This window comes from Eumetopias jubatus, unplaced genomic scaffold (assembly GCF_037043125.1).
Source record: "Eumetopias jubatus isolate StellerSeaLion01/CBP00866 unplaced genomic scaffold, mEumJub1_p1.0 scaffold_26, whole genome shotgun sequence".
NCBI lineage: Eukaryota > Metazoa > Chordata > Mammalia > Carnivora > Otariidae > Eumetopias > Eumetopias jubatus.
Window position 1 is genome coordinate 2,228,709 of NW_028274832.1, and position 24,954 is coordinate 2,253,662.

The 24,954-nt window shown below is 48.6% G+C and overlaps 1 protein-coding gene across 1 annotated transcript; it reads left to right on the forward strand.

Moving 5' to 3' along the window:
* Window positions 1-1,212: 1,212 nt before the first annotated feature.
* LOC148162042 (putative phospholipid-transporting ATPase IIB) lies at window positions 1,213-24,128 on the forward strand. Its single transcript, XM_088020367.1, has 3 exons — window positions 1,213-1,343; window positions 20,117-20,229; window positions 23,398-24,128. The coding sequence occupies exons 1-3, from the start codon at window positions 1,220-1,222 to the stop codon at window positions 23,722-23,724; spliced, it is 564 nt and encodes a 187-aa protein (XP_087876493.1). The 5' UTR covers window positions 1,213-1,219; the 3' UTR covers window positions 23,725-24,128.
* The last annotated feature ends 826 nt before the right edge of the window (window positions 24,129-24,954 follow it).

Here is a 24,954-nt window from a genome sequence, read left to right on the forward strand (position 1 = left end):
GAAGAGAGCACCGCAGATGAACCCAGAAGGTGCTCCTTGGGTTTCCACTCCGCCCCAAGCCCAGCAGCACCCTGTGAACTCTTGAAAACTTCCCGCCTGCCTGTGGAAGTCTGTGTACTTGTCAATTAAAACTCTTCTTTCTGACCCTCAGAGTTCTTAGGATTTTTAAGATGTGAGCTTTATGGACAAATAGCTCATTATGATTATTTTAATTTTCTTTAACTTACCTACAAATTGGACTCTCTCCACTGACTCTGAGTCCTCCACGTTGCTTCTCAAGGGTGCGTTTCTTAGTAGGTAGATCTGTATGAATTGCCGTGTTGGTCATAATGAGTGACTGTCAACAGCTTCCCTGCATTGTGTAGGTATATCACATACCACATCTGCTCTTTTCTTGACAAAATCCAATCAGGCACAGATTTTTTTCTAGAATTGGAAGCATATCTGAATGGTCTTGAGTCTGAATGTGAACGAGAGCAAAGCTGGTTGTGTGTGAAGTTGGGAGCAGAGTGAGCACGTCAGTAAGCCCCGCAGGGAGCTGAGTGCCGCTGGGGTCACAGAGGAGCCCTTCATCCGTTGCCCTGACTGTGAAACCCACATTCTGCACCATGGTCTGGCCCCTGCCACGTCTGATCCCACCTCCTGCCACTCTCCCCCGCTGTGCTTCTGCTCAGGCCACACCACCGCCCCAGTCCTCAGGGGGGTCCCTGCTCGGGAGCCTGGTATTGTGAGGGGCCTAGTCTTCCCAGGATGTGTTCGGTCCGGCATTCATCGTCCCAGGAGAGCATCCTGTTTGTTCTTGTAAAATGAGCGGATCAAGGTCATGATGCATTTTGAATATCTGTTCCGAGTGGGATGCTGCCTAAACCCCTTACACACGCACCATCTCTCCTTTGTGTCTGAGCGGGGGTACTTAACGCACATCCACCTTCTCCTCCCACATCTGCCTCCGCACGCCCCACTGGAGGACCAGGATGAGGAGCCTGTTTACTGTCGCCTACAAACATGATAAGGGGCCTCAAAAGGTTTGTTGGCTTAAGTGTCAACAAATTCATTTATTTTAAAGTCTGAAATACAGTATTACCTACTTAGTTCCCGTGAGGTTAAAGATAATACGCCTGTATGGAAAACGTGAGTTTGAACATATCGTGTAGGTTTGGACCCTGCTAACGATTGTAATGAACCGGTTTTGTTTGGCAGTTTGCGTGTGAACTTGGACATGGGCAAAGCCGCATATGGATGGAAGATCATGAAGGACGAGAGCATCCCCGGCACGGTTGTGCGGACCAGCACCATCCCAGAGGAGCTGGGGCGCCTGGTGTACTTGCTCACGGACAAAACAGGTACTGCTCCTGGTTCATGTTTGCCTTTGCGTGCTCGCCGGCGTCCAGGGCAGGGTGACGATGGTGTGCATGTGCCTGTGTGCGCTCACCGACATCCAGTGCAGGGTGACCCTGGCGCGTCTGTGTGTGCATGCATGTGTGCGTGCGTGCATGTGTAGCGGCGTATTGAAGTCATTCAAATTTAGGATTTTCCAGACTCCGCTGAACACTGGCACACAACTAACCTTCACCTTTGAATAAACACAGTATCATTAGAATTAGCAAAATGTTAAATCCTTAGAGATTTAAATGACATGTTTATATATTTTTGATTCTCTGCTGCCATAGCGTTCTTTGTTTTATTAGTGCGGCTTCTGGAGAGGAAATACTGCTTGCCTGTTTATTACAGGATGATACTTGTGAGCTGTTGGAAGAATGTAACACGATGTGTGTGGGTTTGGTCTTTTGACAGTAATGTTCTCCTGAAGAGCCTTCCAAGTGACTATCCCACCCTCAGGTCCCTGCCCCAAATTTTATTTGCCCTTATTCCATCAAAGAATCCTTGTCAATCCTTAACATAATAAATAAAACATAAACTGAATCCAGTGAAAATCCTAGCAACAGGTGAAATCCCTTCCTGATTTCTTCATTCATAGTTTAAATTCCTGGTAACTCTTGGGGCGCCTGGTGGCTCAGTCCCTTGCCCATTGACTCTTGATCTCAGCTCCGGTCATGGTCTTAGGGTCGTGAGATCAAGCCCCGTGTTGGGCTCTGTGCTCAGTGGGGGAATCTGCTTGAGATTCTCCCTCCCTCCGCCTCTCTCCTCAGTCACATATGCTCTCTCTTTAAAATAAATAAGTCTTAAAAAATATCTCATAGTAATTCTTAGTGAACTAGAACTAAGGATACTTGTATAATATGATAAAATGTGTCTCAAGTAAAATTCAACATTATTTTTAATAAAATACTAGAAAAAGCTTAGTCTGGAAAGAGAGAAATCTAACCGCCCTATTAACATGTTTCATTCTGGCCGTTGCAGTAAGACAAGAACTAGAAATAAGCTCTCTGCCTGAAAGATGGAGCAAATATTTGTAGATGAAATAATGAACCAAGGGAATCAACTGCTAAGAGTACGAACCAATGAAGTGTCAGGTCACAGGTCAGAATAATAAAGTAGCTCCCTGCGTGTCAAGCGGACGGAAGAGGGAAGGCCCCACTCGTGGTAGCGCAAGCACGTGTGAAACACGTGGGCATACCGACGTGAGGGGAGTGAAGGGCGTGTGTGAGGATGATCAGACCTTACAGAGAAACGTGAAGGAAGACGTAAACCAGTGAAGGGACAGACTGCAGTCTCCAGCGCAAGGTCCCCAGCGCGAAGATACGGGATTGCGTAGAGCCTGCCTTCACGATGAAGTGATAGGTTTACTGCAGTTCCAGTCAAAATCCAGTTGCCTGTGGCACGTGGTTTTGTTTTGTTTTTTAATTTAGAGTGGGTTTTTTTGTTTTTATTTAAGTAATCTCTATCCCCAGCGTGGGGCTCGAACCCACAACCCTGAGATCAGGCGTCACACACTCCACTGACTGAGCCAGCCGGGCACCCCAGCGGCATTTGGTTGTGGTCAGGGTTGGTCATTATGGCACGTCGGGGGCTGTCCCGTCAGGTGATGCTCGTAAGTCCGAAGAACTCCAAAGTAACGAGGAGCTCAGACTCAAGAAGGTAGGCAGTGAAAATGCCATCAGATTTCTCCCTTCCCATCCTCACTGAGCCGACAGGAAAAGATCCAGAGAATAAAGTGTGGGAGACACGCAGGCGTGCCTCCGCAGAGGTTGAGTTATTTCTGGGAGACAGGTGGGACTATTTTGATGGAGAAGCTGGAGTGAAGCAAACCCAAACTCAAAAAGATTCCTGAAGTGACCCCACAGAAGAGCGTCCTGGGGAATCTGTGAGTTTACAGCACACAGGTCTGTGGGGGGCAGCACGGGAGGCTCTCAGGCTGCCCACCGGCGGCAGGAAAAGCCCAGCTATTCTCAGCCCTGCACTCAGCAGCCTGGACCTTGTGCATAAATACAATCGGAAACCAGGAACAGCAGCATGCACTCGGAGTCCCGCACAAACAGGCACGCTGTGCCCCAAGTGCACAGATCTGTGCGTGTTCACAGAGAAGCCCAACGGAGCCCTGAGGCAAGGGTGCCGCATGACAGAAGGACTTAGTCACACCTGCAAATTCAGTGTCAGAATTAAACTACATTTCCACATACCAGCAACAGTGGGGGCACTTAATTCCAAAAAGGCCAATTAGAATAGCAGCAAAATGTATAAAGTAATTAGAAATAAATCCAAGCAGAACTTGTGTAAAGCCTGCATGGATATAAGTTTGAAGACCTGAGCAGGAGCTAAGCGAGAGGGTGGGCATCTCAGTGCCACACCCCGTGTGGAAAAGTCCGACCTGTCTGAGGCGCACACTGCCCCAGGACCTTGTCTGCACCATTGGTGGGAGCGTTACCTGGTGGCCACCGCTCTGTCCGAACGGACGAGCCCCGACAGCCTGCGCACCGCGGTGCCCCTCTGGCTCCTGCTCCCCAAGGAGACACGTGCGCACGCGCAGCAGGAGACAAGCCCAGGGATGTCCATGGCATCATCTTGGACAACAAAACCAGACTGAACATAACAAAAGCGGTTATCAGTACAATGCATAAATTGTGGAGTGTTTGCAGTTGAATGCTAACTAGCAATGACGGTGTCACGGTTTAATGTTGAACCCAGAAAGGTCTGGGGCCTTCCCCTCTCGGAATTCTGTGCTCCCCTCCTGCCCTGTGTGTGAGGTGCGCGGCGTGCTTATCCGGGGAGCAGGTGCGGGCTGGGCTGTCCTGTCTGCAGCCCACCTGCTCTCGTGGCCACTGAAATCTGCATGTAACACAGCTAAGTGTGGTGCCTGTGATTTCACGTCGGTTCGCAAACGAGAAGCATGTGTCAGCACACAGTATGCTTGAGAGTGACTGGTTCTCTCTCCTCTTCCCGTGTCTCTGGATGTGTGATATCAGCAAGGGAAGAAGGATTTTGTGACATCATTTCTTCTTAAAATGCTAACTTTTTAGTATGCATTTTAAATGGTGATGGGGTCATCATTCTCCTTTGTTTCACCATAGCTCCTCCATTTGTCTTTGAATTCTGAGTTCCATCCAGGATAAGGAAGAGTGGTTTTGCCCAGAGTCATAAAGTAAAACCCCATTTTCCTCATGTCTCACTCTGCTGCTTTCACAAAGCAAAAATAAATAATCTGGGCTTCTGAGATTTAAAAAGAATTACAGAACATTATATAAAATATGTGAGTGAGAGAATCTTACACATTTCATTTTCCAAAAGGCCTTTTTGTTCCAGAAGTCACTGAAGGGACCCTCTGTCACCACTTCCTAGTGTTGGAGCCACATGGAGTTTTAAACATTTTTAGTGTTTTTAAAAATTTTTGGTCTTGAGCTTTTTCAGACCCTTTCTCCGTAATCGGAAGGTGAACGCCACCCACGGCACATCAGGCGAGCCACACGCTGTGCCAGCCCTGTGCCTGTCCTCGCCCTGGGGCCATGGGGCCGCGGGCACTTGCCCTTCACGGGTCCTCCTCCCTGAGGGCACTCAGGAGGGAGTGTTGCCTTGGCTGCTTCTAAAGGCCACACGGACCAAATCGCAGGAGAAGGACATCGAGGACGAGTTGTGTAATTGTCACCACACTGCCAGCACATAGTAGGACTAGTCTAGAAACCAGCTTCTCACACAGATGGAGGCCGCCGGCACACGGGGGTTGGGCCCTCACCTCTGGGCAGCGTGCGGCCTCCGGGGACCCCCAAGCCTCCGAGCAGAGCCATGCGTTGTCTGCCGGGAGGGCTGCATGGCTCGAACTTGCGCTCACCTGCCCTGCCGGGGGGTCCGGCGCAGCTGCGTATCTGTTGTTACTGGGAAGCGTCGTCCGGCAGGGACTGAAGTAACTGTGCTCTGTGTTGTAGCATTCTCGTCGTGTGACTGATTCAGGTCCTCTGCAGTTGGCCGGGGCCCAGTGGTCACTATGGTGGGCTCCACCATCGCAGAGGGTCTGACGGGGGTGGTGGTTTGGCAGAGGGTAGAGAACTTGGGGTGTAAGACCGTATGCAGACATCATCTGCTTAATCGAATGAGCTGCTGTGTGAGGAGCCTTTCGCTGCTGACCTGCCCATAAGGCGGTCCTCGGTGTGATCGTGATCGGGCTTGTGCCTCATCAATACGCTTTCTGACAAGAAGCGTCCATCACGCGGCCTCTCGTTTGCCCCAGCAGAACAGAGAACGAAGTGTCCCGCAATTGCATTACAGTTTCCTTCTTGTGGACAAGAAAGCGGTGTGGTGTAATTAGGTTTGATTGGGGTGCACGTTTCCGGTAAGATCTGAAATGAATGATGTTGCCATAGTGACGCGTGTGGCCAGCAGTGCGGGAAACATGAAGCAGTTCATTCGACAAGAGCGGACATCTGTTAGCTGCCAGGGTGCAGAGCATGTTGACACTGCCCAGAAATGGTGGACGTGCCGTGATAACTGAGCAGACGGCGCTGGCATGCTAGGGCAGGTCGTCTGCACCGAGTCCGCTGGGGAGCCCCCATCTCTGCGCCGGCTGCTCCTGAGAGCGGTGCTGCGGAGGGCTCGGAAATCCTAAAACTTCGCTCCGGCTGCAGCCTGTTAGAGCGAGCCGCGAATTCCTTTGTTGGGAATCTTTATGCTCCTGTATGACAGAGCATTCCCAAACCACGCCCTGAGACAGGTCATTTAGGATGCGCACCGTGTCGATAGCACCCGTTACCTGGCTTGGCCGTGCGGTTTGCACCCGGCTCGTGTCAGCTCCCAAGGCCGCATCCTCTGCAGCGGGAAGCGCCGTGTCCACAGTGGCAGGGGCAGCGGACCATGGCGTGCGTGCCTCGCCGGGGAGACCTGGAGCTGGGGGTTATGTCCCGTAAGCCAGGGGCCCTGTAAGCTGGGGCCAGGCACAGGCTCTCTGGCCTGCAGATGACAGCTGGGGCCTCTGGCGCCAACACACCTGCAGGGTCTGGCACTGTGCATGACCGGAGCGCGCACTTGTGTGTGTGCTGGGCTGTTCACCCCAGGTGAGGCACTTGATGCAGGCAGTGGTTAAACAGAGGCCTATTGTACTGGGAACCGCGGTCTTCTGAGAAAGCCTCATTTACAGCAAATACAGATTAACAAAGAATATGGCCACAGTCTGCAGGGTATTAGAAGTTGTGTTTCCATCCCTCATTGCTTCGTGGTAAAGTCTGAGTAGCTTTGTGTTGATCTCACGTGATCATTGCTCACGGCCTGGATCCTGCGCTGGAAGTCCATGGGGTTGGGTGGGTGGCCTGTCCCCAGTGTGCCGCGGGCAGACTTTCCTTTGTTTCTGTGTGGTTGCCACGCCCTGGCTGTCCCACGCACGAGCTGCGGTGTGGCCGCGCCACCCGCCAAACACTGGGTCAGAACACTTTGCAGCTGCGTCTCCAGCAACGTGTCCTCTGCCTGCCTGTGAATCGTCTCCGTCGCTGCCCTGAGACGTGTGCCTGCAGGACTTTGTCCTTAGAAATTGAGTTCCCCTCTACCTGCTTTGCTGCTCGTCCTCCAGAGCCCTCTGCCTTATTAAGGAGCTACAGCATTTTCCTTCTTCAGGAATCACAAAACACGCCTTTTGTCCAAAGACATTTTCCGTCCCTGGCGCTCTCCTAACGGCCAGGTCGCGGGGAAGCCTTCTGGTGGCGTCTGCCCATCCCTATCATGAAGCTTCAGACTTGGGACATACTAACAGTTGAATTAAGATGACAAAAATTGTATGACCTATCAATTGATTGAAATCATGAAAATTGTTTAAGATTTGAAAAGCGGTTTTGCATTACTGACTCTTTTAGTAACTGGCTTAACCTTAGACGCCCCTGCTGTACAAGAGGGTGTAGAAAGTCTCAAACTCGCCCTGACTTTCCTGCTCAGCGTTTTACAGGGTCTGCTGTGAAATAGAAACATCATTGAAAGTTAAAAAGATCCTTCCAGGATTCACCTTAGTATGTTAGAAGATACGCGCCCCTACATAAAGGAGCGTCTGCATCCATAACCCAGTCTCTCACCCAGCGAGATGCAGATGCATTCATCCAAATGGCAAAATAACTGAGCCAAAAATTTCATTGTTTATTTGATGAAATGATAGTCATTTGTTTGAATATGTCTGTTATAACCTCCATAAAACGTGATTTATCAGCAACTAGGACGAGGGTACCAGATGCAGCGTTTGACTCGGACGGCAGGCCACTGGGGCAGGTCGCGCCAGCGTTGGGCACAACCACCGTGTGCTGTCAGTGCGGTCCGAGCTCCCTCACAAGGCCACCTGGTGCACAGCAGCAACCCCCTTGCTTCCCTGCCCTCGCTCAGCCCTCGGTGACCCCTGGTCGACCGTATGCCTCAGCCGGTCTGCCTGTGCTGGACTTCTCCCAGGAGTGGAAGCTCACACCGTGTGGCCTTCTGTGTCTGGCTTCATTTGCTCAGCAGACACTTTCCAGGTTCACCCGCACTGTCGCGTGTCTCAGTACCTGACTGCTTTCTATTGCAGGCGATACTCCGTCGTGTGGATAGACCACATTTCATTTCCATCTCAGTTGAGGGACATTAGTGTAGGTTTTCCTGTTTCTGTTTGGAAGAATGCTGCTATGAGCAAGGTTCTAGCCAGGGCGGGTAGGCAAGAAGAGAAAGGCATCCATGCTATAAAGGGGAGTGAAGCTAGTTGTGTGTGACATGGTCTTCAAACAGAAAATCATAAGGAGGGGTGCCTGGGTGACTCAGTCGTTAAATGTCTGCCTTTGGCTCAGGTCATGGTCCTGGGGTCCTGGGATCAAGCCCCTGCTCCCCAGGAAGCCTGCTTCTCCCTCTCCCACTCCCCCTGCTTGTGTTACCTCTCTCACTGTGTCTCTCTCTGTCAAATAAATAAAATCTTTAAAAAAAGAAAATCATAAGGAATCCCCTAAAATCTGTTAGAAGCAATAAATGAATTTAGTAAGGTTTGAGATACAAGATGAATATACAAAAATGAATTGTATTTCTATACGCTAGCAACGAACTATCCAAAAATAGAATTAAGAACACAATTCTGTTTATGATGGCATCAAAAAAATGAAATCAGTATTTTATAGTGTTAAGATGGCAATAGGATTCCCCAAATTGATTTACAGATTCTACACGATTCCTCTCAACATCCCAGCTGCCTTCTTTGGAGAAATTGACAAGCTGATCCTAGAATTCCTGTGGAAATGCAGGGAGGGTGGGCGCCCAGAGTGGTGTAAACAATCTTGGGACAAGAGCAAATGGAAGGACTCCACAGTTCCTCATCCCAGAGCCTGCCACCAGGCTGCAGGGATCAAGACAGGATGGTGCTGGTGTGAGGACAGACCTTGAGATCGAGGGGGTGGCATCCACAGTCCGGACATCAGTCCCTAGCTGGACACTCAGACGACTTCCAATAAGGCTGCCAGGACGGTGTGCCGGGAGGAACTAAAGCCTGACGCTGCCGGTCGACTGGATTCCAGCACGGGTGCCGCCATCCTCACTGGGGAGGACCAGCCCCTTCAACTGACAGGCAGGGAGAGCAGGACGTCCACATACAGAAGAATGAAGGGGGACCCCTACCTCACACCACACACAAAAACTAGCTCCAGATGGATCACAGACCTACATTTAAGACCTAAAATGATCATTTTTTTAAACTGCTGAGTTTTCAGAAACTACTCTAAACTTGTCTTTTGTTTCATTCTCTTTGGCTCCATGAAGCACCAGAATAAAGAACTTCTAGGTATCTATCTTAATAGAAAGCTTTATAGGGCACCTGGGTGGCTCAGTTGGTTAAGCGACTGCCTTCAGCTCAGGTCATGATCCTGGAGTCCCGGGATCGAGTCCCACATCGGGCTCCCTGCTCAGCGGGGAGTCTGCTTCTCCCTCTGACCCTCCTTCCTCTCGTGCTCTCTCTCTACCATTCGCTCTCAATAAATAAATAAATAAATAAATAATCTTTATAAAAAAATAAAATAAAAATCTTTATAAACATAACCCAAAAAATAAAAAATAAATGTAAACAAAGCCCAAAAGAAGAAAGAAATAGTTTAAATCTGGATATGTTATCTTTTAATTATTTTAAACTAAATTTTTAAATGCAACAGTGTATTTACTATTTTAGTATGTGCTTGTATGTGTCTATGGGAACTCTGTGGCCTCCCATAATTTCAAGGGGTCTTTGTGCATTACTCTAGAGAGTTCTCCAAACGGCAGCAGGAAGCAAACGTAACTGCGTAGTTGGAGTTTTCATCTCAGAACTTAAAATGCTATCACCAGGCTGACTGAGGACAGTGAGCTAAAGCAGTGTATTAAGGTAGCAGTCACTCGGGGCACCTGGGTGGCTCAGTTGGTTAAGCGACTGCCTTCGGCTCAGGTCATGATCCTGGAGTCCTGGGATCGAGTCCCGCATCGGGCTCCCTGCTCAGCGAGGAGCCTGCTTCTCCCTCTAACCCTCCCCCCTCTCATGTACTCTCTCTCTCTCATTCTTGCTCTCTCAAATAAATAATCTTTAAAAATAAATAAATAAATAATAAAATAAAATAGCAGTCACTCTACAGCTCCAGATTTGCTGTCTAGAAACAGTCTGTGATCGGAGCAGTAATCATGATGTGCCTTTGGTTTTGGAAAATACTTGCTGTCCACATGGAGTATTGCATTTGGGAATGCCAGAATGCTCGTCTTCAGTAGTCTCGGGAGCAAGATGCTCTGAGTAAACCATCTACCATGTGACTCAGAGAGATGCCACCCTCAAGCTGTGGTGGGTTAATGGGCATAGGACCTGATCGTTGGCACAGGAAGAGGCGGGCGGATGTGCCTCTGACAGAGGGGCTCTGCCTCTGCACAGAGTGTCTGCAGAGCCCAGAGGCCCATCAGCACCCAAGTCCAGACCGTAGGGAACACACTGGAGCAAGTTCATTTACAAGGAAGAACGAGAGAGCAGAGAAGACTGTGGCCTTGGGCTCAGGAGGCTTCACCTGGACCCACACTCAAGCAAACAGTGTAGAAACACAACGGGAACCAGGCCTGGCCTTGGTATTTGATGCTGAGGAGCTCCTGCTGTTTGTTGCTGTGATAACATGGGGGTTACATTTATTGTAGCAGCCCCTTCTGTTGTTAATAGCTGACACGCTCAGGCAGGAAGTGGCAGGTCCCAGGAGCGTGGCCCTGAGGTGGTCCTTGCTGATGTGAGGCCTCCATTCGCCACTTTACATGATGCCATTCTGTCCGCTTTGGGGTACGTTGGACATTTCCCTTAAGAAACGCAGACGGGTTGGGACAGAAAACACATTGCCGGAAGTCAGTTCCTGGCACTTCTTGTTCTCACATTTGTAGTTGAAATTTCTTGCATGTTCTGCTTTATCCCCGCAGTCGGTACACCTGTGTACACGCATGTGCACATGCACACGTACGCACACACAGCACTGTGAGAGCGATGCTCCAGCACGCGCCCCGAGGGTGTCCCGGGTGCGTTTGCACACAGTCGGGCGTCTGGCCATAAGACATTCTAAGTCAGCGTTGTTCTCCTGAGGTCAGCTCCCATACTAGAGCAGCATACGTGTGCCGGCGCCTGGTTATCCTCGGGACCGCCCAGCGGGACCAGCTCCTCGTCAGCCCCTCCAGGGAAGCCGCATGAGCATGGAAGTCTGTAGACCCTCCTCTCCACAAACTCGCCCAGGTTCCCCTTGCTTCTCTCCGGCCCACCGAGGCAGAGGTGCAGAGGGGCTCACACCTGAGGGCAGGACGAGGTACGTGTCTGAAGAACCGTCAGCCGCACCTCCCACACACAACCCCGTCGTGTCTCAGGTGCGCTTCCCGCCGCAGCGCGGCTTCCTGCTCGCACTCCGAGGCTGCCTCGTGGCGTTGACCGCCAGCCGTTAATAACTCCGTGCGTGGCTCCAAAAACCAGTTCAGGGGGACACGTGGTTTTTCTCTAAACATATTGTCATCTGCTTTTAAAAATATTCGCGTATTCCTAAATCCGTGTTAAGTACCACAAGTAACAATAGTCTGCAAAGTCAGGAAATTAAAAAAAGAAAAAAAAACAGTTTTTCCAACAGATCCAGTTTTCAGGACAGGAGGGTATTACGTAACAAAGCGTCTTCTGCTTTTTTGTTCAGTGCTTTCCAGCCTTGGGCTCTAGCTAGAAAACTTTTTCATCTGGTTGAGAAACAGTAATGTAATTGTTTCCGTTTCTGTCCTTTGGTGTCAGCATCCTGTATCTTTCTGCCAAACCTCCCCTTCCTCTTTATTTATTCATTTATAATTAAAATCAGTTAGCATATAACATTAGTTTCAGAAGTACAGGTCAGTGATCTGTCAGTCTCATATTACACCCAGTGCACGTTACATCACGTGCCCTCCTTACTGCCCATCACCCAGTTACCCCATCCCCCACTTACCCATCTCCCCTCCAGCAACCCTCAACTTGTTTCCTAGAGGTAAGAGGTTTGTCTTATGGTTTGTCTCCCTCTCTGGTTTCATCTTGTTTGATTTTTTCCCTCTCTTCCCCTATGATTCTCTGCCTTGTTTCTTAAGTTCCTTGTTTCAGTGAGATCATATGATAACTGTCTTTCTCTGATTGACTTATTTCGCTCAGTATAATGCCCTCTAGTTCCAACCACATTGATGTAAATGTTCAGTATTCATCCTTTCTGATGGCTGAGTCATATTCCATTGTATATATGGACCACGTCTTCTTTATCCATTCGTCTGTCGATGGACATTTGGGCTCTGTCTACAGTTTGGCTATTGTGGACATTGCTGCTATAAACATTGAGGGTCAGGTGCCCCTTCTTTTCACTACATCTGTATCTTTGGGGTAAATACCCCAAAGTATTTGGGGTATTTAGTAATTGGGTAAATACCCAATTGCTGGGTTGTAAGGTAGCTCTATTTTCAACATCTTGAACCTCCATACTGTTTTCCAGAGTGACTGCCCCAGCTTTGCATTCTCACCAACAGTGTAGGAGGGTTCCCCTTTCTCCACATCCTTGCCAACATTTGGGACGTTAAAATATGTGATATTACACTTAGCTTAATGAAGGACGAGATGTAGCTAAATCAGGTGCTTAGGCATATTTTGCCTTGATAAAACTAAACTGTCATTCAATCATTATACTTAGTACTATATTTAATTCCATGAACCTTAGAATTACTTCCTAATCTTGCCGTTGGGAAGCAGAGGTTGATGACCTGACAGAGTCAGCACGTGCATGAAGAGCAGAGGCATCCCCAGTGTCAGGTGCCCGAGCTTACAGACGCCAGAGGCCATGCGTGCTGCCGTGCTCCACGTATCAATGTCTCCTCCGGCGTGAGGAGGAGGTCTCCTGCAGTACTGCTTTAGGAGAATCTTTGGTGCTGGAGAGGCCAGTGTGACCCCGGGTCCTGGAGAAGACGCAGGAGAACGCAGTCCGACCTGTGCCTTCTGCGCACGTCCTGTTCATTCCTGTGTCTTCGGTGAAGTGTCGTAGCAGGTTTCTTCCAGTGGCTGGTTGTCTGCTGCGTGCGGTACTGATGCAGCCAAGGGGTCTGGGTTTCTTTGTCATACTTTTTACTTCGATGCACTTTTGTATTCCTTACGTCGTGCGGACTGTGAACTCGTGGTAAGCGTGTGTTCGCCCCCGCCTTTGTTCACATGCTGTCTGGGTTTGTGAGTTGGGCGTGCCCACACCCTCTCCCAGACAGGCTGGCTGTGACTTGGGACGGCTCGCTCACCCTGGGTCATGGGGACGTGCTTGTTGGACAGCAGTATCATGTCACCGCCTTGGCAATGGAGGCAATCGTGTGTTTCAATTCCTTTTTCCATGATGAGTGGAGAGTGTGGGAGGAGGACACGCTGATACCAAGCGTGAAATAAACATAGTTCTCATACACACGGTACAGTTGAGGTGATCATGGAAGTGCGTTTGAAAGGGAGCGAGGTCAAGCAGCCATCACTGAGCTTTGTCTCTTCGGTGTCTTGGCCCTGATCCAGTTGACAGCATACTCAATGGTGAAGGGAAAGAATCAACGTGAGGGGGACCGATTGCTGGAAGCGTGGTGTCTTAACACCGAGGCACAGGAGTGTGGGGTTTACGTTCCTCTTAATTCTCTGAAGCTGATCCTTCCTTTTCCCACACTCCAGATATTGCGTGGAACCACCATTGCCTTGTGTAGAGACCAGCTCTCTCCCCGGGCACTCTGGTCCAGGTGATAAGGGGCTGTGACTTGGGTATCAGGATTTAAAATCTCCCAGGTGGTGAGTGGGCAGCAGTGCTCAGGGTCTGCTGGGATGCACACAGTCAGACACAGAGCCACTGCCCAGCCTGAACGCAGCATCCCCACCCTGTTGATCTGAGGCCGTGGAGCAGGAGACCTAATCTCATGGGCACCTTGGAGGTCCTACCCACTCTGCTGCCTTGATGTAAAATACATGCAATCTTCAAAGAAAAACTATTCATTTAAAACCAAAATGTTTTATTATAACAGTGTGTAGTCTCAAGACTTCTTAAGAACGTGAGCATTTGCAAGGTATATATGGATAGGGGCACCTGGGTGGCTCAGTTGGTTAAGCGACTGCCTTCGGCTCGGGTCATGATCGTGGAGTCCCGGGATCGAGTCCCGCATCGGGCTCCCTGCTCGGCGAGGGGACTGCTTCTCCCTCTGACCCTCCCCACTCTCCTGTACTCTCTCTCTCTCTCATTCTCACTCTCTCAAAATAAATAAGTAAATCTTTTTTAAAAAAAAGGTATATATGGATAGTAGAATTTACATAAGGAGACCAGTATAAATGTAAATTTATCACTAGGTAAGTAAATGTGTAACTGTCAAATCTTAACATAATTTAGGGCGAGTGCCTCTGAACAGTTCTGTGATTCTGAGCTGATGCCAGTCGACGGCCTTGCTGAGCACCCAATGTGGGCGGAAGGCATCCTGGTCAGTATAACGTGTGGGTCACTGGCATGGCCCTATATGTAAATTCAAACTGTACTCTCCGAAATCTCATCTTTAAGAATCTACCCCACATAAATAATGGTTTTGTAGCTGCATTTTTTGGTGATAACAAAAAATTTTAAACCATCTGAGTATCCGTGTTTGGGAGGAAGATCCAGCAGAACCTTGTGTACCATACTGGGTTTATGGTATACCCCCTAAAAATAACGTGGAATACCCCTGTGTGTAGTCATGTGAAAAAATAGTTTACAAATGCATACTTGTCTCTACCAGTGGAAAAGTTGGAAGAGGTTATATACCTAAACTAGGTGATCCCAGGGTGTGAGAAGGTACAACAAGTATTTACAACTTTTAATATAAATGAAGGCCTCCAATTCCAGAACGATGGAGTGGATGTTCTTCTCCCTGTCTGTCCTGCTGAGCACACCGTGCACCTGACGTGCTACGTGCAGCGCACACAAGAAGACTGTGAGCGGGGAGGGAGGAAGGCAGGCTCGCCCCATCAGGAGGACCAGCAGTCAGTTCCCTGGTGTTCCGCTTCATGCCCAGACTGGGGCCTGGAGAAGCCAGCGATGCAGAAATGCCAGTGGGCACAGACAGGCCGAGAAGAGCTGCTCTCTGTGACCGAAGGAGCAGCCTGGCAAGACAGGAACACTCACGCTTCCATTCCAGCCGTTGGAGAAAGCACAGCACACGTGGCCCCGTGATGATGTGACGGACGGAGGAGTTACCACGGCGGTGGCCATCCCATGGCCACATGTAAGTGTGTCCAGTCAGCGCATGGTGCAGCAGCAGCTTGCACAGTGTTCCCTGTCCATTTGTGCTCAGCAAAGGCCCCACCCTCTGTCTCCGAAGACCAAGTGGGGACCCTAGACTTCCAACCTCTCCTGGCTGTCCAGATGACCCAGCTCCCAGGCCAGCATGGAGTCCAAGAAGGCTAAGGGTCGGACTTTCATGTCTGCTGGGCGGGCAGCCTGGACGGCCATTGTCACAAACAGAATCAGCGCGGTGAAGAACTGATGGGTCGTGCCAGACTAGGGGTGGGCGAGGGCATGGATGTGGCCACGGATGCAGGCGAGGACCATGTTGGTGCAGATGGGACGCCTCTGCATCTTGATGGCCATGCTGGCCGTGCAGATCCACACATGACGGTGACGTGAAGCTGATATGCTGCGCGGTGCCGGGCACTGGTCTGATCCTGCGCCACTCAACACAGGGACGGCCAGTGGGGTGCCAGGCGGGGGATGCGGGCAGCCCCCTGTGCCGCTGTGGAATCCAGAATTGCTGCAGGAGAAGTCAGAAGAGAGGCCAGCAGCCCTTACTCAGGAGGCTGGCGGACACGAGAAAGGCCTGTGGTAGGCGTGCCACCCAGGGGGAGGAATCACACATTTCCTTGTGAGGTAGCAGTTTTTTCTTTAAACTAGAGTTGTTTCTTATGAAATGCATATGTTTCTTATTTTTTCCTATCATTTCATTGAGATTCCTGGTAGTTGCTATTTTCTAAACTGGAGAGCTCTAATTCTGTAATCGTCTAGCATTTCAGGGGCCTGGCAGGTCCCAGCAGCCGTGAAGTGCACTGCCCAGCTGACATTTCATGTAGACGGTGGACATTGCTGGTTGTGTTTGAGGGAGGGAGGAGAATGAAGGGTCCTTATTCTAGGAAGGCGGCACCAGTCAGGAGGTCAGAAGCCATTCCCGAGTCTCGCAAGTCGGGATGAGCGGTGAGGGCCCCAGAGTACATGTAGCCGCGGCAGAGCCCCCGCACCACACCTGTGCGGCTGGTGTGAGGAGGTCTGAGGGTTGGCAGAAAGGACGGAGGATGATGAGGGCGGCGTGTGGGGCAGCTCCGTCACCCGCCTCCGCCTGCGTGCCTGTGGACCCCCTCGCCAGCCTCAGCCGGTGTTTCACGGTGAGGGGGTGGGCGGCAGGGGGGCGGCAGTGCCTGCAGTCAGGCGCTCAGGGGGCGCTCCGCAGGGGCGGGTGCTGCTGGTCAGGAGGCGTGCGGGCCAGGTGGCGGAAGGGGAGGCCAAGGCTGTGCGTCCACAGGGTAGAACAACCATCCTAGAGGAAGAGTGGGTGGAGCTGGGCGCCATGAGATCTGGGAATGGTGACACCTTAGACCCTAGAATGTCTGCAAAGCCAGAGAATCCTAACAGTGTGGCCCCAGCACGACACACACACAGACCAGGGGAACAGAAAAAAACCGCACCCGTAAATGGGCAACTAAGGCAGGACGAGGAGGGCAAGAGCGGACAGTGTCCTCGCACGTGGTGCCACAAGAGCTGGACAGCAGCGTGCGGAAGAGGGAAACCGGCCCTTTGTCCCGCACCACACAAGATGAACCCAGGACTGAAGACCAGAAACCACAGAGGTTCCAGAGGAGAACACGGGCAGTAATCTCTTTGACATCGGCCTTATCAACATTTATTTGGAACTGTCTCTCCAGGGAAGGGCAACAAAAGCTAAAATAAACAGACAGGATTCCATCAAATGGGATTTCATCAGACTACAAAGCCTCTTCAGAGCCAAGGAAACCCATCAACAAAATGAAAAAGGAACCTATTGAATGGGAGCAGATATTTTCAAGTCATCCATCCTGTAAGGGGTTAATATCCAAAAACATATGAAGACCTTAGACAACTTAGTATCAAACAATTAAAACGCCCCAGTTTAAAAATAGGCAGAGGATCTGAAAGGACATTTTTTCAAAGAATACCTGTAGACACATGAAAAGATGCACAACATCACTAATCGTGGGAGAAATACAAATTAAAAGTACGATGATACATCTCCTTCACACAGGTCACAGTGGCTAAAATCAACAGGTGTCGGCAAGGATGCAGAGAAAGGGGAACCGCCGTGCACGGCTGGTGGGAACGCAAGCGGGCGCAGCCCCTCTGGAAAACGGTGTGGAGGTTCCTCAAGACATTAAAAGGAATCACCATGTGATCCAGCAATTGCACTTCTGGGTGTTTATCCAAACAAAATGAACACTAATTCACAAAGATACACACCACCCCTATGTTTGCAGCAGCATTATTTACAATATCTGAGATCTGGAAACATCCCAAGCATCCATCCGTAGATGAATGGATACGGGAGAGGTGGTAGAGACCTATGTTACTCAGCCATAAAAATGAAATCTTGCCATTTTTGACAAAAAGGATGGACCTAGAGGGTATGGTGCTCAGTGAAATGAGTCCGAGAAAGCCAAAGTTGCAGAATCTAAATAACCAAACACAAGAGAAACAGACTCAAAGACATGGAGACAAATGGGTGGTTGCCAGAGGGGAGGGGGCGGAGGAGGGTGGAGAGCCGCAAACCTCCGGTTATCAAATGAGTCCCGGGGATGTACAGTACCGCATGGGGAGTGTGGCTGGTGATACTGTACTAGGGCTGTGCGGTGACCGATGGCGACCGCACTCAGACGGGGAGCATTTTGTATAAAAATAGCGAACCGCTGCCGTGTACACCTGAAACAGATAGTGTATGTCAGCCTTCAGTTTTCACAAAAAAGAAACACGGAAGTGATCCACCCAGTTCCAGCAACAGCACTGTGAGACGGTGGGTCTTCGCACTGGGTGAACTGGGCGCATCCCCGTTCCATCCCCGCGGATCCCGCGGTGTGAGCCAGTGAGCAGGGCAGAGCACCCTTCACTTAGGGTCTTTTGCCACTTGCGTTCAGTGGTTTACAAACCTAAAGAAATAGTAGTTTATTCTTGGTAGGAACTGTGCAGGCGTAGTATTCTTATTTTTGCCATACGTGTAAAATTCTTAGTAATAAAAAGGTTGAAAAGTATTATTTATTGTCATCGTATTTATAAACTGCCTCATACCACAGCCCACCGTAGATTCGAAGCCTCACATTCAGTGTATGTCAGAGGAAAAAGTGTCTACAGGAAATTCTTTAATGATGTCAATCTGATGAGTAAAATATTTTTTTTTAAATAATAAATTTTCAGGGAACTGCTCATTTGGGCACACGTAACAGAGGTGAGCTTGGTGCTTATTCTAATAGGAATTAATGTACAATTTCATTAGCTTTTGATGATAGGTAACTATTGTCTTCATCTCAAATCTGTGATGTAAATAATTTCTAGAACTTCCTTATTTCATTTGGAAGCTGAATTGTTTTTAATTACATTCTTTAAACTATTTTAATTAATTCTGCTTTACTTAATGAGGATGACATAACCAGGAAACCCTTTTAAACTGTACTTCTCACATAATTTTGATTTCAGGAAACTTAGGTGCCATTTAATTGAGGTACTAAACGGGCTAAATAGAATTTTGAAAAAGCAAAATTTCTAAAACTGATCAGCATCCCTGAGAAGAGCTGCTCTTTGAAATTTATGAGACCCTAATGTATGTATTCTATCCATTCTTGTAAGAAGGTTATTCAAAACAGTCTCTGAAACAGTGTTATGAAATACGGATTTTCCTTCATGTTAACGTAGCCTTCCTGTCCTGTAGTGGGAGTTCTGAGCTATTTTGTTTTGAACACCAATGTGTATGGAGTCATGGATAGATGTGAAAACACTTTTTATTATATCTTCCACATCACATGTGCCAAAGAAAACAGAAGTTAGTTAATATTTTATGGGTGCCTTGTAACCGTGTGGAAAGCCCAGCTTCTAACTGAGTGGGGATAGGATTGTTCATACCCACATTGATAATTACATCAGTCAGTGGGTGATCCTTCTGTGAGCTGTGAGGTAAGTGCAGAAAAGCCCAGGGGCCTACATGACCGCACTTTTCGTTACCGTACCTGACGCCCCTGCTCACAGGTGTTCACACTTCCCCAGGTTGCTTTACTTCTAGAAAACCCAGTAAGCAAAAATCCTATGTGCGTATTGTGTGTGCATTTTTATATTAAGTGATACACATACACAATGTTTAGGGTTTTCAGAGTCATGAAGATGTGTACCATTGTGAATTTATGTGTCACTTTTAATGAAAATTCACCGTTTTTGAAATAATGTTAACGTCTCGCTGCCTTTCATGATGTTACTTCACTGCATTTGGCAGACCCAAGACATCTCATAAAATTGACCTGTGCGTGCTCCTCTCTTAACTGACTTCCTTACACACCAGGGGTGAAGCACTTCCTCATGCTCAAGCACACATGAGTGCCTGGCCTACATGGACTGGCTGTCCCCAGGAGTGAGCCCTGGCCATCTGGAGGGACGTGAGCACCTCCAGGCAGCTCACCGGGCAGAAGCCCAGCTAAAGAGAACGTGCCTCCCTGCTCACTGACCTTTCTGTTGCTCCACATGATGCAAGTGGTGCTAAGGGTTAAATGCATCTGTTTCTGTTCAATGAAAAATACTTAATTTTTCAAAATTGGGTGTTTTTTTTAAAAAACTGGTAGGCACGCTAATTTGGGACTAGTTGATGTCTTTCTCAGGCAGTGTTCTAGAGTATAATTACAAAGGTAGTGACTCTGTTTTCCAGTTTCACGCCTGTCTCTTTCAGAACAGGCAGAAGTTATATTTGTACCAAACAATGCATCTGAACTGAAAGACAGAGGCCACACTTTCTTCAGGTAGTTAGAGCCCTTCACGTTATCGCGCTCTTCCGGAGGGATCTGGGAGGGACACTTGTCCTCAGTGGGGAAGGACATTCCTAGCTGCTGGAATTACAGAGCAGAGCATTCTCAATGCCGAGGGGCGCCCCGCTATGAGAGCTCGGCCCGTGGAGGTCCACGTACGGGATGGGGAGTCCTGGTCCCGTTGATGAGCTTTCCTCTGTGACCTGGTCTTTGTTGCAGGAACCCTCACCCAGAACGAGATGGTGTTTAAGAGGCTGCACCTGGGGACTGTGTCTTATGGAGCAGACACGATGGAGGAGATCCAGAGCCACCTCAGGAATCCATACTCACAGGTAAGCTCATTGGCATCCGCACGGGAGCTGCCTGCAAAAGTGCCTGGCTCTGTCGAACCAGCCGGAACCCACTGTATCCGCTGATCTGGAAATCGGCAAACATCTTTGAATGTCCTAAAACACTCAGTTTTAATTTATAAATCAAGAAGCAGTTTTTGAACCAATTTTATTTTATTTTTTTATTCTTTGTAAAGATTTTATTTATTTATTTATTTATTTATTTATTTATTTATTTATTTATTTGATAGAGATAGAGGGAGAGCACAAGCAGGGGGAGGGAGAAGCAGGCTCCCCGCTGAGGAAGGAGCCCGATGTAGGGCTCGCTCCCAGGACCCTGGGATCATGACCTGAGCCGAAGGCAGCCACTTAACCGACTGAGCCACTGAACAATTTTGAATGAGCATTTCTATATTGTAAAATAATAGAAAGGATATAATGACCTTAAACCATTTATTCATATTAAATAATTTTCTTAGTGAAATATTCCAAAAGATTACTCAGGATAGGTAGTATTTTTAAGACTATTAAGTAGAATACTGCATCACAGGTGTTTCTTACCAGTTCCTCTGGGTTTCTTCATAATTAGTAAGACTTTCTCATATTTTCTTGCCTTTTCCATAAACAGAAGTAGACACACGGGATCGTGAGCCCTATGTCCCTGTCATTCGGCCTCAGCAGCTGTCCATGCACCGCAGACCTGGTTCCCTCCGTAGCCCTGCTCCTCCTTCACCATATCACTGTGAAGTGAAACTCAAATGTCATGTTATTTCATCTGCAAATACCTCGTCTGTGTCTGGATCAGATAAGGACTCCTTGGGTGGAGGCAGGGGGCGTATATCCTAAGTCTTGGCCTTTCCCTGGAGCTTCAGGAGCTCTCTGAAGTTGCAGGAACAGGAAATACACAGCCTAGTAGCCACAGTGTTTGCCAGAGACTTGGTAGGCCGTGCGCTCTGCAAGTGCGTCTGTGGCCCGGGAAGGTCCTGACACGCCAGATCCTGACATGGGGCCCACAGGGCCACGTGTTCCCACAGATGACAGGGTGTGGGGCAGGCAGACACAGGCCACTCTGCAAAGGTCAGTTTAGGCCGCAGAGGTCCCCTAGCCTGTTCTCAGGTAGCGTTCGTGTTGCACTCATTTGAATTCACTGATTCTGAGTAACCAAACCTTGCAAGCCCAGGGTGTCTAAGATGCTGCACACACAAGGCTGTGGTTTGAACCCAGTGCCAGCCATCACTTCCCTAGGCTGCTTTTCTGCCTCTCTGCTGGCCTATTGTGAGGTTCGGGCACCCCCGTTGTAACAGGCCAGCATATATCAGGTGCAAACGTGCCATCACCCGCCCCCCAGGGAAGCGGGGCCTCGCATGTACACAGACCACTGCCGCCTCGAGGCTCCCACGGGCCGTCTGGCAGCGGCGCCCCCAGAGGCTGTAGGCCCTGTGTATTGATGGTCATACTTCTGACTTGACTTCCACAGACGGGGCTGAGCCACACACGCCCTGAACAGTTTCTGCTCTGACCGAATTCAGGTGTACTGTCTGCCTTACATTCAGTTTGTGAAAACCTCTTTCTTCTGTAATGTTTACCAGAACGGCGTATACTTTACTTTTCAAGACGCTGTCAAAAGAAAAGTATCTAATGCATATGTGTTTATTGGATGTAATGATCACTTACACAAGCACACATATACTTAAAACCAAGCCCTTTCTTCAGTTGGATGTCACTCAGTGCAATACAGAGCATTTTGTAACCTAGAACATTTATTAACAGAAGGAAAATCTAAAAAGGAGAAGGAATAGGTCTTCCCTTCTCCTGGTAATCTAGGTCTAGGTCGAAACAGTACCAGGTAAAATCTGTTTTTAAAAAATAAATTTACATTATGCATGAATATGATTTTAATAGCTCCAAATAAGCTGTTTTCTAGAAAATTTAGAAACAGAAAGGATGAGTCAGTGTATAAAAATAGCAGATATTTAATACTTATTTCCACGGAGGAGGTCTTTTAAAAATCTTTTTTCGAAGCTGTCTGTTGGTTGGCTGGTTAGATAGTACTCTTTTGTAAAATTGATTTTATTCCTGAGATTCTGTCTTTTTATTAAGATGATAATAGTCTACCAGGTCCACTGCAATGTAACATGAATCTTTCATAATCTGATTATATTTCCCCTCCGGAAGCATTTGGTGATGGAGGGCATAATCTTTAATGGCATTTGTGTGAAATGAAATTCTACAGCCATCGATAAACAGAGTCCTAAGGGGAGTCAGCCGTGTTGCGTGCCGCTCTCCCTTTGCCGTGCAAGCAGCAGGCGGGTGGGAGGCGAGCGCAGGGGAGAGGCAGTGCCAGCTGCTGAGCTGCACGAGCAAACCCTTCATTAGACAGCACTGTGACTTCACGGGCAGAGTAGTCACGGCTCGGTGGCTCTGCATGCCCCGTCCAAAAGCGAGAGCCTGGCTTTCTCGGGAGGGCCGTCACAAGTGGCCATGAAGGTAACCGAGGAGCCTCTGTGGTCCTGCTCCACCTCCCCCTGGAGCGGGGGGGAATGGCCACTCCACTGACGGAGGCGAGCGCCCTCGAATGCAGCCTGGTGCGGGGGGAGCCAAATGGAGGGAGCGGGGAGTCACGTCTGGAGCGCAAGAGTCTGAAATAGGAGGTGAGGATCAGTTTTCGTCAGATGCCGGGGTTACTGTCATGCACAAAACTAGCTCTTAATACAGAGGCTGTGACAGGCTGGATTCCTTTATTGTATTAAAGGAAGATTCGTAAGTATTTTTTCCTGCTTTTAGCTTTAGTCCACTTCAGGTACAGCACTTTTTAACGAAACATGAAAGCAGTTAGGAGCATATGGCTCTGGTTTGCTCTTTAACTCACCCCATCTTTACAAGGAGAACAAACATGACTTATTACGGACTTAGCAAGCCAATGCTATGGATCAAGTGAATGTAGAAAAGGAAAACCCTCCGACTCTAAGTACTGCAACAGTTTGGTAGCCGTGCCGACCAGGAGACGCGAGTGCTTACGGCGCTAGCACGGACACGTCACGTGAGCGAGCCCGTTCCCTAAGAGCTGCTTGTCTCATCCCTCACTGATGCACTCATAAAAATCACACGTGCTGGTAACTCCAGTATCAACTACGTTGTCTCTTTAATTTTGTGACGTTCGTATTTTATCAGATGCAGTCTCAAGCTAGCGGGAATGCTACCAGTTCAACACCACCAAGAAAGGCCCAGTCCTCAGCTCCCAAAGTGAGAAAAAGTGTTAGCAGTCGAGTCCACGAAGCTGTGAAGGCCATTGCGCTGTGCCACAACGTGACCCCCGTGTATGAGCCTCGAGCCGGCGTGATCGCAGAGGCCGAGTACGCAGAGGCGGACCAGGACTTCAGCGACGGGAACCGCACCTACCAGGCCGCCAGCCCTGACGAGGTCAGTCGGGGCCTCTTAGAGGATGTCAGATACAAACCTGCATCAGAGGCACAAGAATTCGTTCTTCCAGGGGCATGAATGCAAGGAGAGCTTTATTATCGTGTCTAATGGTGCCTTAGCTCCAGGCCTGAAGGCCACATGGCTCTCTCAGATTCGTGCATTTGGTCCTGGTGTGTCCACTTACCCCAGAAAGCCTAAGAGTTGAGTTACTGGAAAACACATGAGAAAAATCAGAGTTTTACTGATTTGTAAACTGATTTGTGACCGAGTCAGATCTTAATAAAGCTGCTGGCGCCTAGACTGTTCCTCCCTCATCATCCCATCTTCTTACTTCCACATGAATTGTCAGGCTTACGTGTTAAATTTCCAGGTTTGTTCGTTTGTTTTGCCAGAATTTAGCTATAGCATATCTATTTCAAAAGAGAATTGGGCTATAAATCATTTCAAAAATCTACAGAAGACAGAAACAGTAAAATCTTCAATGTGGCAAATTAGTCATTTCTGACCTTACATCATTTTTTTACTTTTTTTTTTTAAAGATTTTATTTATTTGTTTTTGTCAGAGAGAGACAGAGCACAAGCAGGGGGAGCAGCAGAGAGGAGAAGCAGACTCCCTGCTGAGCGGAGAGCTCGATCCCAGGACCCTGGGATCATGATCTGAGCCAAAGTCAGACACTTAACCGACTGAGCCACCCAGACGCCCCCATTTTTTTTATTTTTAGATTGATAAAAGTCATTGTTAAATTAATTTGCCCAATTCCTGTTCAGCCAGTATATTTTAAATAACGTTTTCTTATGCCCTCCCTTTTAGTCAAGGTTCTTGAGATGATTCTGTAATCAAACCAACCATGGAAGCAATATAAGCAAACAACCTTCTTTTTTTTTTTTTAAATACTGTATGAAATTGGATCATGTAATAACTCCCAAAAAGTACCATCAATCACAGTTTAAAAAAGAAAAATCTGATCTAATGTTTTTTTTTTTTTTAAAGATTTTATTTATTTATTTGAGAGAATGAGAGAGAGAGAGCATATGAGAGGAGGGAGGGTCAGAGGGAGAAGCAGACTCCCTGCTGAGCAGGGAGCCCGATGCGGGACTCGATCCCGGGACTCCAGGATCATGACCTGAGCCGAAGGCAGTCACTTAACCAACTGAGCCACCCAGGCGCCCCTGATCTAATGTTTTAAAGAGAGGAGCCCAGTGATTCTCGTAAACGAGTATTTCAGAAGAGCGAGGTCCTTCTGTAATGACATCACAGCAAGGAACTTGCACGCCGCTTTCCCCTGAGATATCTGTGTTGGGGAGGCT